Source organism: Clarias gariepinus, chromosome 28 (assembly GCF_024256425.1).
Source record: "Clarias gariepinus isolate MV-2021 ecotype Netherlands chromosome 28, CGAR_prim_01v2, whole genome shotgun sequence".
Lineage (NCBI taxonomy): Eukaryota > Metazoa > Chordata > Actinopteri > Siluriformes > Clariidae > Clarias > Clarias gariepinus.
This window is the reverse complement of record NC_071127.1, coordinates 15,512,643-15,527,579: the sequence shown is the minus strand read 5'-3', so window position 1 is coordinate 15,527,579 and position 14,937 is coordinate 15,512,643. Positions and strand designations below refer to the sequence as shown.

The following is a 14,937-nucleotide window of genomic DNA, read 5'->3' as shown; positions in this document are numbered from 1 at the left end:
GAATTTTTATGTATTTACTCTGATTTGATGTTTAATGACAGTAAAGAAAAAAAAGTTTGTGTTTTTTTCTGAAGTGTATGTAAATATCTGGTTTCAACTGTATATCTGAGCAGTTATATCAAGTCAGGTACTAAGTCACACTTAGTTTTGCACTACGACAGAGTGAATCTATGAAAATTTCAATTTTGACAAAAAGTCAGTTGATAAATACTTTCTCTTCCTGATCTTTTAACAGAATTAATTGAAAGTTAGCCTTAACATTGTTTGAATTATTTTAATGAACAAACTGTTCACTCCAGTTGTGATAGAAAAACAGGCATGGTTTTTTTTTCACTCTAAAGCCACGATGAAGGAGAAGTTATTTTTGCAGTAGGTAAATCCTGGTGAGGATGAGTCTGAGGGTTCCCTCTTTTATACTATGTCACAAAATCCTCGTTTAAATATTCTAAAATTAGAATTTTAACTTCAATTTTTAATGAGGTCCTCCTTATAATCAAACACACACTGGCCATTTCTCAGCAACTGGACATGATACGGTAATACACTTTGTATGAAAAATAGAGCTTATTAAACCAGAAATCTAAAAATATTCATAACTCAAATTCACAGTTTGTAGAATTGATGCAGTCTCTCATAAAGTTTGTTCTTGTAATGTCACATTTATAACACTTATAAACTGCCACCTGTTTTCAGGATGTAAACTATTAATAAACATTTTTAGGGTTTGTTTTATCTGAAAAAGTTACATTAAACATTATGCAAATGAATTCACTGATACTAAGTTTGTCAACTATCAAAGGTTTTTGTTCATCAATATGAGTCCAAACTGTAATGAATAATTTGATTTTATAAAAAAAATTGTTAGGGTTGTATAATGGTCACAGTGGAGTTATATTTAGTCTTAGGTTTGGTGCAATACAAAAATGAATTGCTAGAGATTGACATTTTAATAAAACATTACCAATATATCGATGTTATGTACAGTATAGCATATATTAACTATAGACACAGCAAAATAATTCACACATATAATCACTAATTGCTGTTTACTTTTTACATTTTTTTCAAACATACCTCATCCATGTAAACAGAGAGACTGTTGTCTCCCAGTTTTTCACGTTCTGTTGTCATCCGCAGTGTGTGGTTGATTAATGCGAAACTGCATGATAGAAAACTTTCTTTATTACTTTCTTGATGTTTCAAAAAATTTTGACCAGGTTTCCTGGAAAAATAAGTCAAATGTGTGTAGTTACCACTATACCAGTACTCATACCAGTTTGAATTTATAGTGATACAAGCAGTATGATAAACAAATCAGAAGTGTTTACAAAGATAACCAGATTTCAGTAATCGTAAAACATGTACATCATATAATAACACACTAATACCCTTAATAATTAGTTTATTCTTACCTTTTTTTGGAAACTTTGTTTTGTATGTTCTTGAATATACAGTACATATGTAAAATAAAGACATTAAATTCCAAATTAGTAGGTTGTATATCCAATATGATAGCAATAAGTTTACCTGCTTTACCTCATTTAATGTTATTATTATTTTGTAAGAAAGAAAAAAAAACAGGTATTTACCGTGGTAATTCTAGGTTCCATGGTTCAACAGACAAATTCAGGAAAATCTTCTGGAGCGATGATCACCGTGTTTGAGCACTCCGACAGGTAGTTCAGTAATGTCCACCACACCCATGCTACGTCATTCCTTTACTCACCTTTATGTTTCGTTTTTCAGTAAGTGTTACTTCCTTGTACAAAGAGCTGCTTCTTGTTGTTAAGTTATTATTCTCGGCTTGTATTACCCTTAGTATTACTAATACTTTACCATTACTGTTAATATATTTGTGCTTATTTTTGTGTAGTTTTATGCCTGTTCATCTTTATAAATATTTTTTATTTTATTGATTTTTTAATAATCTTGTATGGGTCCCCTCCCTCCCTTTGTGCAATGAAGTTTAACACTTGCTGTACATTAACCTCTTGGTGCTGCCCTTATATGTGCTCATATAAGGGCATGACATTTTCTCTTAACTAGGCCTACATCATCTATCTATCTATCTATCTATCTATCTATCTATCTATCTATCTATCTATCTATCTTTCTATCTATCTATCTATCTATCTTGAAGATTTGTTTGCAAAGCTTTCTTTCGGTTGAAGATATTCAGTTTATAGTTATGAGATGTAGAGTAGAGTAACAGATCTCCGGATGTTAAGAGTTAAACCTGAAGGGTTCTCCAAAGAAGAGGCTAAACAAATCAGTAATTAAATAATGAGTGAGAGTAAGTCAACAAATAAATAAATGAACAGAAAACTCAGTAAAATTATGGTCATAATACTTTATTACACTGCAATACACTGAGAGATCATCATATATACAAAGAAATACATTTTATTTTATTTATTTAAAACAAGGCTTTCTTTAAATGGCCAGGATTGGCAGAAAAATGTAATCAACCAATCAGTCAGTCTCCTTTATTTTTAAATATAGTACCTATATGCTTTTTATCATGTTTATTACTTGATATTGTTTTTACATCAAAGTAATTCCCCTGACATTAGTATGTACATGCTTGCTAGATACAGTACAGTTAACAGGGTCATCTAATAAGATTAATAAAATAAAAAAATGTAAGAATCATTGTACAGTAGAAACAAAGCCTTTAAAGTACATACAATAATTACAAAAATCTACACTTAATAGATACAGAAATGTACATAAAATAGCATTTCAGAGATTGTTATATATTCTGCACATTTTAGCATTCACCCTTACCTACTGTACCACACCCACTTATATACAAAAAATGTTATATAGCTGATTAATTACAGTACATAAACTCACTGACCATTTTATAAAAAACACATTCATTCATGAAGTCTCTGCCAAATCAGCCAATAAAACAGCAGCAAATATAGTGCAAATAACAACACAAATAAAATATATCCAGTGAGACACAGCTCAGGTAGCTGTGCCAGTTTCTACAGTAGGATAAGAGCTTCAGTTAATATACACATTAAAAAATTCTTTGCAACTGTGATTTCTGTGCCTTTAACTGTGGCATGGTAGTTGGTGTTCCATGGACTGGTTTGAGTATTTCAGGAACTGGAAATCTTCTTGAATTTTCATACATAACCGTCTCTGGCAAAGTTGCAAGGAAAGACATATCACCTCAAGTAATCCCCTTTTGGTTTAAAATCCAAAGATTAGCAGTTTCTGAAAGAATCAACCAGCCCATGTGTGGTCAACAACCATGCCACGATCAATGTCACAGAGATCACACTTAATCCACATTCTAATGTTTGGCCTAAACTTTACCTAAAACTCTTGACCTGTAGCTGCTTTCTTATGTATTTATTTATTTATATATTTATTTAATAATACTGCCACATGATTGGCTGATTGGATAAATGCACAAATTTGCCGGTGTACCTAATAAAATGAACAGTGAATGGAGTTTGCAAAGTTTTTGAAAAAAAAAAAAAAAAAAAAAACCTTGTGTAAATTCACCCACATTGGTGTGAAGTAAATCAACCAGTCACAGAACTGGGTAACCTTATTATGCTTCTGTGCAATTAAAGTGTCATTGTGATCTTCTTATAAAAAAAATGCTCATAGTAGGCTCCAGAGTTTGCTAGGAAAGAAAAGACATACATATAGTAAATAGTTAAATTAACTGATAATGGATTTATTGGTGGGATATTTGTTAAACCAGAAAACCCTGATTAATTCATTTGCAGAACTATGTCCTGGATGTGTTTTAATAGCCCTTTTCAACAAGAGATTACCTATGGCTCCGCCCACGTACAGTACCTAAGGTTTACCTACGGACCTCATGACCCTGATCCCAGCACGCTACCATTACCTGCAGTCAACTCGCTGCTACTTCTCACTCTTCAATGTTTCAGCAGCCCTTACTTCTGCCTGTTGCATGAGCTGTCGCTGTAGACGCATTTCATTTGCTATGAGCTTGGCCTGATGTACAGTGCCATAGGCGATGCTGCCTACTGTTACATTTTGCACGAACGCCTGTGACATGCCCGTGATGGTGACTAGCCACCAAAAAACAATATGGATGATGTCTTTGCTTCTCTATCAAACTCTGGAACCTTCCAAGAACAGATGTATTTATCACATAATGTTTTTTAGTGCATGCAGGTCAAATCCATGGAGTAATATTAGGGAAAAGTTGAAGAGTCGAGATGAGTACTTATACATATACATACAGTACAGTGCAAAAGTCAGTGACCACTCTTTTTGTTTTTTCCTAACATTACTGTTCAGAAATCATAAAAGTCTCCAACAGTAAAATCAGTATGAACTGTTTAAAAATTTCATTCATGGTATTTAACTCTATTGTCTATGAAAATTCTCAGTCGTCCAGGTGTGGTTTTCTGGAAATGAGGCATGTCAACTGGACTTCTTTCTTGTTGGGTCAACCTAGTCTAGTTGACATGACTCAACTTACACACTGCACTTTAATACTAACCTGCAGTAAATGAATACTAAATGGCCAAATGTAATTAATTTACATTTTCCATTATTATTGTTTTACAACAAATAATTAACAGGTTGTATTGAATAGTCTTTAGGTTTTAAATTAATTGTGTTCTCTGACATTACTGTACCTACATATACAGTATGTAGTTTCTATATTTCACCATTAATGAGTTCTTGTACTGTATATGGGAACGATTTGCATATCTTTGCGAACAACCAGCTCCCAACACTCTTTTTTTCTGTCTGAATTCTTCCTTTGCTGGACCGTGTTTTTCTCCTCACCCTAAAAAAAATAAAAACAAAGGAGCAATTAAAAATCTAAAAATTACTTAAGAATTGCATTATACACGGCAATAAACTTGATGAAAGATTTTTTTTTTTGGCCATTCTTACTTGCATTGAGCATCACCTTAAATTCAGTGCTTTGAGAGTCCTCAAGGAGTTCTAGTAGTTCAAGCTCTAACGATTCGCGGAAATTGTGGTGCTCCTGTTTCATTTTCTTCATTTCATCAGATTCCATGATTTCAGTGTATTTTTCTTCTGTCTAAAATATAAAACATAATGGGCCACAGTAAGCATCTACAAAACGAATTGTAAATACTACTACGACAAAAGAAGTGAATTCTCACATAGTCCTCGAAACATTCCCCCAGTCTGTAGCATTCTAGTCCAGGAAAGGTAAGGCCAGTTTCAAACAGTTCGTTTACATTTCTGGCTACGAGGTGGAGAACTTCATCTTCATAAGCATAGATGTTTCCGTCTTCACACAACAAGAGAACTAACTGCAGGCCAAACGCATCACATGGGAAATCATCAATCGCACCAATTACCACCATTTCCATTCTCTCTGGTAGGTAGAAATCTTTCCAGGCTTCTAGCTGTTCCTCATTTCCACCATAGACCGTGTCATCCTGACCACACACTCGAACACTGTAACTCTTTGGCTTTTTTAGGAGAATTTTTGTACCGCTGTACCTTTGTACAACATTGGCAACTTTGTCAAGATCTACGCAACCACCTGAAATAAAAAGAAGCAAAAAAAATAAAAAATTAAACCAACAAGTCTTTCATGCATGTAAAAATTAACAACCCACAAAATATCACATGACATTAAATGTTTACATTTATGTATATATATTAAACTTTTGTAAAAATATTAAATGTTTGAGAAAATAATTGATGGTTTAATTTACCTTGTGTGTAGATCCCAGCGAATTCATTTTTAACTTTGTCACATCTACAAATAATAATAATTATAATAATAGAAACATATTTAGTTGATGCAAATAAATGTAAATTACCGAACAGTATTATTAGTATTCAGTAGTAGAAATTACACCATGAGTGTACTTACTCATTTTTTATGTTCAATGGCATAGTTATGAACTTCATCCTGACCTGATTATCTACTTGTGCAGCCAGCAAAGTAAAAAAAATTAGAAACCTTGTAGGCCAGTTGTAAGTTTCTCACAGTTTTACTTTGATGGATGCACAACCAGATAAACTAGGTTGGTGAGAGAGAAGCAGAGAGAAAAATATATGTTTAAATGATATGTAAAAATTTTAAATACTGTACTTTAACAAGAATGAACCAAACAAAATTTAATCTCTATATGTTTCTCTATATGTTTCCAGTGAAACATAGGTCCAATAATAAATGTAACTTGATAAACAGGTAATTTGAATTGAATTAATTGAGTGTTGATAATGAAAGTAAATAATAAAAATTACTAAAACTTTTATAATACTCATGCTAGCATGAACATTGCTGATTTCTTTGATCTGACAAAGATCTTTAAACTAATAAACTAAACAAAGACTAATAAACCAAGATACTTTCTAAGATAAGCAAAACTTTACTTCATATAATAGACAAAGAATAAAAAGCTGATTTTACAAGCTGATTTTACAAGTAAAATAAAAACACTCAATGGCTAAAATAAAATGTGTTATTATTCTACAAATATAAAAAAAAAATTACACCCACAGTAACGCTGGAACAGGTTGGCAAAGAGCCAAAATCATATTTCATGTTCAAAAACATTTATTAAACTTTTAAAACACAATCCAAAATCTACAAAAAACTTAGTTACTGTAAAAATAACTAAAACATAACTAAAAAAGGGCACACTGAGAAACAATGAGCAAAAGAAAACAAGAAAAATAAGAAGTTCAGACTCTGACTTACACAACGTTCTCGTTGCTTTCAGGAAGTAAAATGTCTGCCTGTGTTACTCACTTTCATGGCGGCGTTCAGCACAAACACACCACACCCTGTATTCTTCCTGATGACACGAAACACAACCAGCCCTCATTCCTGTACAGTCAAATACAAAGGGCTTTTTGGTCAATTTTAAAGATATTTTAAGTTTAAATTATTACACTAGCTTGTAATATTATATTGTATTGTATTATTATATGTTTAACTGTACATAATGAATTATGTGTGTGTGTGTGATTCATGTGTGTTTGGGGTGACGCTTGCTGGGATATTCACCCCCCCTTTCATAGTCTGCTTATCCACTGGAAAACTCCAGCTCTAATTTGATTATTCTGTATTTTAGTATGTTGTTTATTATTCTTAGTGTAGCATACACTTGACGGTATAGTTGCAACTACTTTTAGCATTCCTATATGTAACTCTTGAACTTCTACATTGTGTATAACTGTATGTACGAAAATGTATGTACGAAATGTATGTATGTACTTATGTACGAAATCCAAGCCTCTTGCATGATCAGTGAATGTGCCTGGGTGTTACATTAATAATTAGAGCTGTTGATTTTCTTGGGCGCAATCCCAAAGTTGGCGTAATTGGCTACAATTGTTAAAATCAGGGGATCAGCGGAGTTCGAGCCAGCCCCCTACACCTCGCCACAATCATGTATTTTATGCCATTATATCTTCAAAGTATTAATGCTAGTGTGTAAGCATTTTTATAAACATGGCATCATCTTGTACATTTAAATGTATTAGGATTATTTCATGCCATTGTTCTTATATTGAATATGTACTGGATAATATATACAACACACAAACATAATCAGACAACACAACATCATTGCCATCCTTATATCCAAATTCAATACAATATCTTAAGCAGAAATTGAACTTAAACTTGGACTTAGTTCATTCTTATATTTACAGAGGCTGATTAGCAGCTAGATGCAGTTTGGAGGAGGATTAAACACCGTGAAATGAAAAAAAAAAAGAAAGAAAAGTTAAAAGAAAAATGCCCTTGGACCTGCATAAAAACAGAAATTCTGTTTGTCTCTTTGTGCGTTTGTGAATGTAGATGTGTCACAGGTGTGTCATAGGTGTCCTTCACTGAATGTTCAGTAGGCAGCGTCATCAACAACTTTTATGTCATACGATGAGTGTGTCACAGGTGTTCCTCACTGAATGTAACCATGAATGTAACAGTAGGCAGTGCCGTCTGTGGCAAAAACTGGTACGTCAGACTGAACTTAGAGCTACTGAAACCCTGTACCAGACTACAGGGTTCAGAGCTACCGAAACCCTGTACCAGACTGCTGCGATGGCGCACATGACAGGCAGAAGTAAGGGCTGCCAAAACATTGGTCGCAGCGCGAGTTAACCGCACACTCTAACCACAGGTGGTAGCACATAGGCGTCAAATTCTGCACCATCTCTCAGGGATCAAGGAAGCCATACATCCAACCTTTTTTTCTGTTCTGGCATCTAGGTGGTGAATTGAACTGCCTCTAGATGTCTGTACAGCTGAATCTTTGGCAATTTTTAAAAGATGACTCAAGACGTATCTATTTCTCCAGTACTTGAACTAACTCCTAAAAATGTTTTGCTCTTTTGCTACATTGCCAACTGATAGTTTGGTAATCAATGAAGACACAGGGTTAGAAGAATCACAAGATCCTGTGCAGAATCTATAGTAAAATGTTCTGGATGCCACTGTTCCTGCTTTTTTTTTTTTTTTTTTAATTGTACAACTTGGGAGATATTAAGTTGGTTGTGCGACATTCTTTCATTGTTTAGGGTTTCAGCAAAACAGTCGATCAGGAATATTTTAAGGAAATATGAAAGCCACACTAATAAGTCATTGGCAGGGGAGCTTGCTGAATTGATATCAGCAGAAGTGCTTAAAACAAATTCTATTTTTACAGCCACTGCAAAGAAGGTAGTGCCAGTCAGTAGAATGGGCAGCATTGTTTTTGAAATATTAATTAAAGATCAATTAACTTCTGTAGTCTTTAAGATTCAATTCAAGATTCAAAGAACTTTATTAATCCCAGAGGGAAATTGCTTTGTCCTGGTTATGCAGTTGCTCTGATAAATTTCCTGGGGGAAAAAAAGTTTAAAGAAACTGTGCAAACACGTGTGTTATAATAAACAATACACGCGCGGTGTACACACACGTTTACAAACACAAGATAAAATATGTTTTACACACACACGTGATCACAGTGTTATAGTAAAGAGTACACACGTGCACGGATGTTGATTATACCAGTAAGAGATGAGCACCAAGATCCAGCAGGAGAGACGATTACCCACAATTCCGCAGCCTAAGAGCGAAAAAATTTATTGGCTCAGTTGTGATCACGTGACGCTCATCGTCGAAACAAGAAGTGCATGCGTGATACATGATACTCGGTACTCTTAAACCAAGACAATGCTCGTTTTTCAAGTCAAAATTGATTTAAAAACTAATGCTCTTTGCTTCCGAGGTTCCACTGTACTTGTCATGGTTTTAGCTTGACAGAAAGTCAGTTATTTTGGGTTGTTTGCAGAACGCATGCAATGAATTTTTATATACTCTTATGGAATTTATACGTATAAAGGTACGTATATAGGTATAGTTTGCGAATGATATGCTTACCGCTGATTGGACGAGACATCTGTCACTCAAGATATACAGGAAGTAGGAACTTGTTTCTTTATCTTTGTTTCTTGTGTGTTCTCCTTCACTTTAAACTATGATGGCTGTGAAGTGCAAAAAAATCAACAAAACTGATTTTAGGGCCACCGTAAGAACGGCATATTTGAAACCACAATAATGTTTGCACATTCATACACACACAAATCTACCGCTACTACTGTACAGTACTTCCTGTATATCTTGAGTGACAGATGTCTCGTCCAATTAGCGGTAAGCATTTCATTCACAAACTATACCTACCTCTTACGGTTTGAACACAAATTAACAAATTCAAAACCAAATTAACAAATCCGAAAAACAAAAAAACAAAACTAGTCAGATAAAAAATAGTTTTGGGTTTTGTTAATTTATATTGCACTTTTTCGGCCAGTCAGATATTAGTTATTTTGTTTTCGTTTTGTTAATTTGGTTTTGAATTTGTTATTTTGTTTTGGGTTTTGTTGTTTTGTTTTCAGTTTTGTTAATGTGTTTTGCACTTCAGGGCCACCGTAATCATGTGATCACAACCGAGATAACAGTCACTCATATATTCAACATCAGTGTGAGTGTATGGTTTACTGTAACATGTGTGCATGTCCATATGTAGTGACTCTTGTTTAGTAACTGTACTCCAACAACAGCCCTCGTGAGGAATTTTTTTTTTTTTTAAAGGCTGTAGCAGTTCGGAAGATCAATCTGTTTAGAGGAGTGATTCCAGTAATGCAATCACAATCTCTAATCTTCTGCACTTAATAAATAAGGACAAATTAGGAAAGAAAAAAAAAACACCCAATAACAATCATTTATTAGTGATCTAATTGGCTGATGAAAGGATGTCACTATGGAGAATATACATCAACCAACACTAGCAGGGATTACTTTTGTGTTAAATGTATCTGCTTTTTGAACACTCCAAGAGGTAAAGCCTGAAAACAAGGGGGTTATGATCTGTAAAAACTGTAATGGGGACAGTGCTGGAACCAACGTAAACTTCAAAGTGTTGAAGTGCAAGCAAAAGTGCAAGGGCTTCCTTCTCAATAGTGCTGTAGTTCAGCTGGTGATGGTTAAACTTATGAGAAAAGTAACTTACGGGATGATCTATACCATCTCTATCCTCTTGAATCAAAACAGCACCAGCACCTGTGCCACTGGCATCCACCTCAAGTTTGAAAGGTTTGGAAAAGTCAGGAGCAAAAAGGACAGGTGCACTACATAAAAGCGATTTAGCAGACTCAAACGCTGCTTCACAACTAGAAGACCACACAAAAGGGACAGAGTTACGGAGGAGAGATGTAAGAGGCAAAACAACATCAGAAAAATTTCTACAAAAGCTTCTGTAATAACCTGCCATACCGAGAAAACGTCGAAGCTCTCTTTTCGTTTTGGGTGCGGGAAATGCAACAATTGCCTTAACTTTGACATCTAGCGGGCGAACTGTACCTTGTCCCACCTGTTTACCAAGGTATGTAACGGTGGCATGACCAAACTCACATTTTGCTAGGTTTAATGTTAAGGAAGCTTTCTGAAGGCGAGATAATACAGAGTCTAATGTACAAACATGTGCATCCCAAGTATCAGAGAATACTACCACATCATCAAGGTAGGCTTCACAATTAGGCACATCACCCAGAACCTGGGTCATCAAACGCTGAAACGTAGCAGGTGCATTTCTAAGTCCAAATGCCATCACAGTATACTGAAGAAAACTGTCCGGGGTGACGAAAGCAGAGATTTCAGATGCACGTGGTGTTAGAGGAACTTGCCAGTAACCTTTTAACAGGTCTAATTTTGTAACAAATTTTGCACTTCCTATACGGTCAATACAATCTTCCATTCTAGGAAGCGGAAACGAATCTGCTTTAGTTAAAGCATTAACTTTTCGATAATCTGTGCAAAAACGGTAGCTTTGGTCAGGTTTCGGAACTAGGAGACAAGGAGAACTCCAAGGGCTACAGCTAGGAACAGCAAGACCATTCTTAAGTAAATAATCAGTTTCTTGTTTCATAAGGGCACGTTTTGTGGGATTAATTCTATATGTATTCTGCTTCACAGGAGAGTGTTTACCAACATCAATGTCATGTTGAAGGACAGTAGTGCGGGAGGGCGTATCAGAAAAAAGCTTAGGGTAACTCTTAATGAGACTGACTGTCATTTTGGGCAGATACGGACAAGTGACTAAGTTTAGATTGAATATCTGAAAGCCATTCTGAGTTTGGCAGGCTAGCGCAGGGAAAACAAGCTCGACCAAAGCTGAGACCATCGAACTCAGGAGAATACTCATATGGTGACGATTGCACTGAGGCAGTTACTGAAATGGCCACAGGGACAAAAACATCTGGGGGGGAGCGAGTGATATAAGCTTTAAGCATATTGACATGGCACACACGAGATTTCCTCTTACGGTCAGGAGTTTTTACAACATAATCCGTATCGCTCAATTTTGACTCAATAACATAAGGGCCAGAAAACCTAGCCTGGAGAGCAGAACCCGGCACTGGTAGTAAAACCAACACTTTGTCACCTGCTTGGAATTGACGCACAACAGCCTTTTTATCAAAATGATTCTTCATACGAGTTTGTGTGGAGGCAAGAGAACGTTTTGCTACGTCACATGCTGCATGTAGGCGTTCACGAAAGGAACTCACGTAATCTAAAACATTCATAGTTGGACCTTTCACAGGACTCGGAGACAGTAGCTCTTCCTGCAGTACTTTTAGGGGACCACGAACAGAGTGACCAAAAACTAATTCTGCAGGACTGAATCCAAGAGACTCCTGCACAGCATCACGAATAGCAAACAGAACTAATGGTACCCCATCATCCCAATCTCGTTCATGGTTCAAACAGTATGTTCGGAGCATAGACTTTAAGGTTTGGTGGAAACGTTCTAATGCACCTTGGGACTCCGGGTGATAGGCACTAGAAACCTGGTGTTGTATGTTCAGCTGGGTTATAACCTTTTTAAACAAAGCCGACATAAAATTTGAACCTTGGTCCGACTGAACATATTTGGGCAAACCAAAGGTGGTACAAAATTTAATAAGTGCTCGAATGATGGCACGTGATTTGATGCTACGCAGGGGCATGGCTTCAGGATATCTAGTGGCAGCACACATCAGGGTTAGCAGATACACATTACCAGACTTAGTTCGAGGGAGGGGACCGACACAATCTAACAAAAGTCTCTCAAAAGGCTCTCCCAGAACAGGGATTGGTTGAAGTGGAGCAGGGGGAATAACCTGGTTAGGTTTCCCTGCAATTTGACAAACATGACAGGATCGACAGTAATTAGCAACATCAGACTTAATGGCAGGCCAAAAGAAGTGTTTTAAAACACGGAGGTAGGTCTTCCTTACACCAAGGTGACCAGCAAGATCATGGTCGTGGGCAATAAGCAAAACTTGTGTTCTATATGGTTTTGGAACCACAACCTGGAAAACAGCCCTTGACTCATGCTTAATATTAGAGGGTGACCATTTTCGCATTAAAACATCATCATCAAAGAAGTATGCCATTGAGTGTTGAGGTAACTCAGCACTATCTACAGCTGCAGCAATACAACGAGAGAGAGATGTATCAGATTTCTGAGCGTCAACGAACTGCTCTCGCCCAACACCCAAAGTAGCGACATCATCTTGTATGGAGAAGGTCTTATCCTCCAGTGAAACAAGTGGATTGGAAGACAAATTCTCATCTTCAAACACCGGATTATCATTACACATAAAGGAATCTGAAATGTCATCAGCATCCTTCATTTTACGAGCCTGAGAGCGTGTCACCACACAGGTACTAAAAACCGAGGGAAACTCACGTGACAGCGCATCACTTTCATTCAGCTCAGGAGCATCCGTGACAATAGGCAAGTGAAAAACCTTTCCACCAGCTAAATCATTACCCAAAATAAGAGAAACTCCTTTAATGGGCAACTGAGGACGAACTGCGACCTTAACAAAGCCAGACACAATATCACAGTTAAGATAAATCATATGTAACGGAGCTTTTACCACACCAAGTTCAATTCCCTGAACTAAAACATCGGCACCACAACTAGACTGGTCAGACAAAGGCAAGACACCTTCCAAAATAAATGACTGAGCAGCGCCAGTGTTTCTCAGAATACGAAGTGGCGTAGGCTCAGAATCTGTGGCCGAGAGTGAAACCATTCCATCCAAGATATTAAACGCAGCATCCACCGACGAAAGCGAAATTGAACTTTTAGCTGTCTGCGGTGGAACATGAACTAAAGCCACACTCTTAGTGTTCTGTGCTTTACGACGGTTCTTACGAGATAACGCGGGACAGGTAGCGATAAAATGTCCAGATTCATGACAATAGAAGCATTCACGGGAATCACTACAATTCTTAGACGTGCTAGCGGAAACTTTAGGGCTACGATTAGTAATATCGCGCCGCGGAGGCGAAAACACAGTTTTGTGAGTGAGCACAAACTCATCAGCCAAAACGGCAGCATCAGCAAGCGACGAGACTTTTTGTTCATTTAAATAAACAACTATTTTATCCGAAATACACTCTTTAAACTCTTCTAACAGTATCAGTTCTTTTAACTGGTCAAAGGTGGTGACTTTACTGGCTGCACACCACTTGTCAAACAAAGCGCATTTTTCCCGGGCGAATTCTACAAATGTTTGGCTGGCGGATTTGGCATGTTTTCTAAACTTCTGACGATAAGCTTCGGGGACAAGTTCATATGCCCGTAACACAGCTGACTTAACAGTTTCATAATCAACACTTTGTTCAAGTGTTAAGGCAGAACACACTTCCTGAGCTTTACCCACAAACTTGCACTGTAAAAGCAAGGACCAAATACACCTAGGCCACTGCAGAGTGGCAGCGATGCGCTCAAACACAGAAAAATAAGTATCCACCTCACTTTCTCTGAACATAGGCACCAAAGCAATGTGTTTACTTACATCAAATCCAGAACTTACAGACACAGTGGGTCCTAGCACAGGCGACAACTCAGATACAGGCACGGGTGCAGGCACAGGCGAGGATGCGCGAACAGGTACAGGAGACACAGGGGCACTGGTGGGCCCAAACCTTGAGGCCAACTCCAGCTCCAGCTCTTTCAGCCTTATCTCTCTCTTAGCTTCCAGCTCCAACGTTTGGAACTGTAGCTGCTGAGCTTTGTACTGCTGTCGACTCAACTCCAAGTCCAGCTGTTTTAATTGCAGCGCAAGCCTGGGGTCCTCTAATGGTAAGCTTCCTACAGCGGGATCTATGCGTGTGGGATCCTTGGGCCTGGCGCCAGCCTCCGCTGCCGCCAAATCCTCTGGATCACCTGAGTGAGTTGCAACACCCGCCTCTGGACGCTCACACACAACGCGCTGTTCAAACAGCTCAGCGTAGAGCAGCATCTTAATATCGCGCTTCGTAGCACTCCGTGACACTGAAATCTGATAGAAATCGGCGAGCAACAACAAGTCATCCTTTCGGCACTTCTCAAACTGCTCTACCGTGGGGCAAATGGTAAACTGGTCCAAGTTAAACTTTGTAGCCATTTCCAA

General features: G+C 37.1%; 1 protein-coding gene across 2 annotated transcripts; it reads right to left on the bottom strand.

Annotated features, from left to right (window-relative positions):
* Positions 1-2,471: 2,471 nt before the first annotated feature.
* Positions 2,472-6,816, bottom strand: LOC128515699 (uncharacterized). Of its 2 annotated transcripts, none has more exons than XM_053489823.1 (6): positions 6,701-6,816; positions 5,867-6,016; positions 5,706-5,749; positions 5,142-5,530; positions 4,922-5,056; positions 2,472-4,795 (listed from the first exon to the last, which is right to left on the bottom strand). In XM_053489823.1, exons 2-6 carry the CDS (start codon positions 5,902-5,904, stop codon positions 4,676-4,678), a joined length of 726 nt encoding a protein of 241 aa, XP_053345798.1. In that variant the 5' UTR covers positions 5,905-6,016; positions 6,701-6,816; the 3' UTR covers positions 2,472-4,675. The 2 variants fall into 2 exon arrangements, with proteins under 2 accessions (XP_053345798.1, XP_053345799.1); XM_053489824.1 differs by having other exon boundaries at positions 4,906-5,056; positions 6,701-6,815.
* Between the last annotated feature and the right edge of the window lie 8,121 nt (positions 6,817-14,937).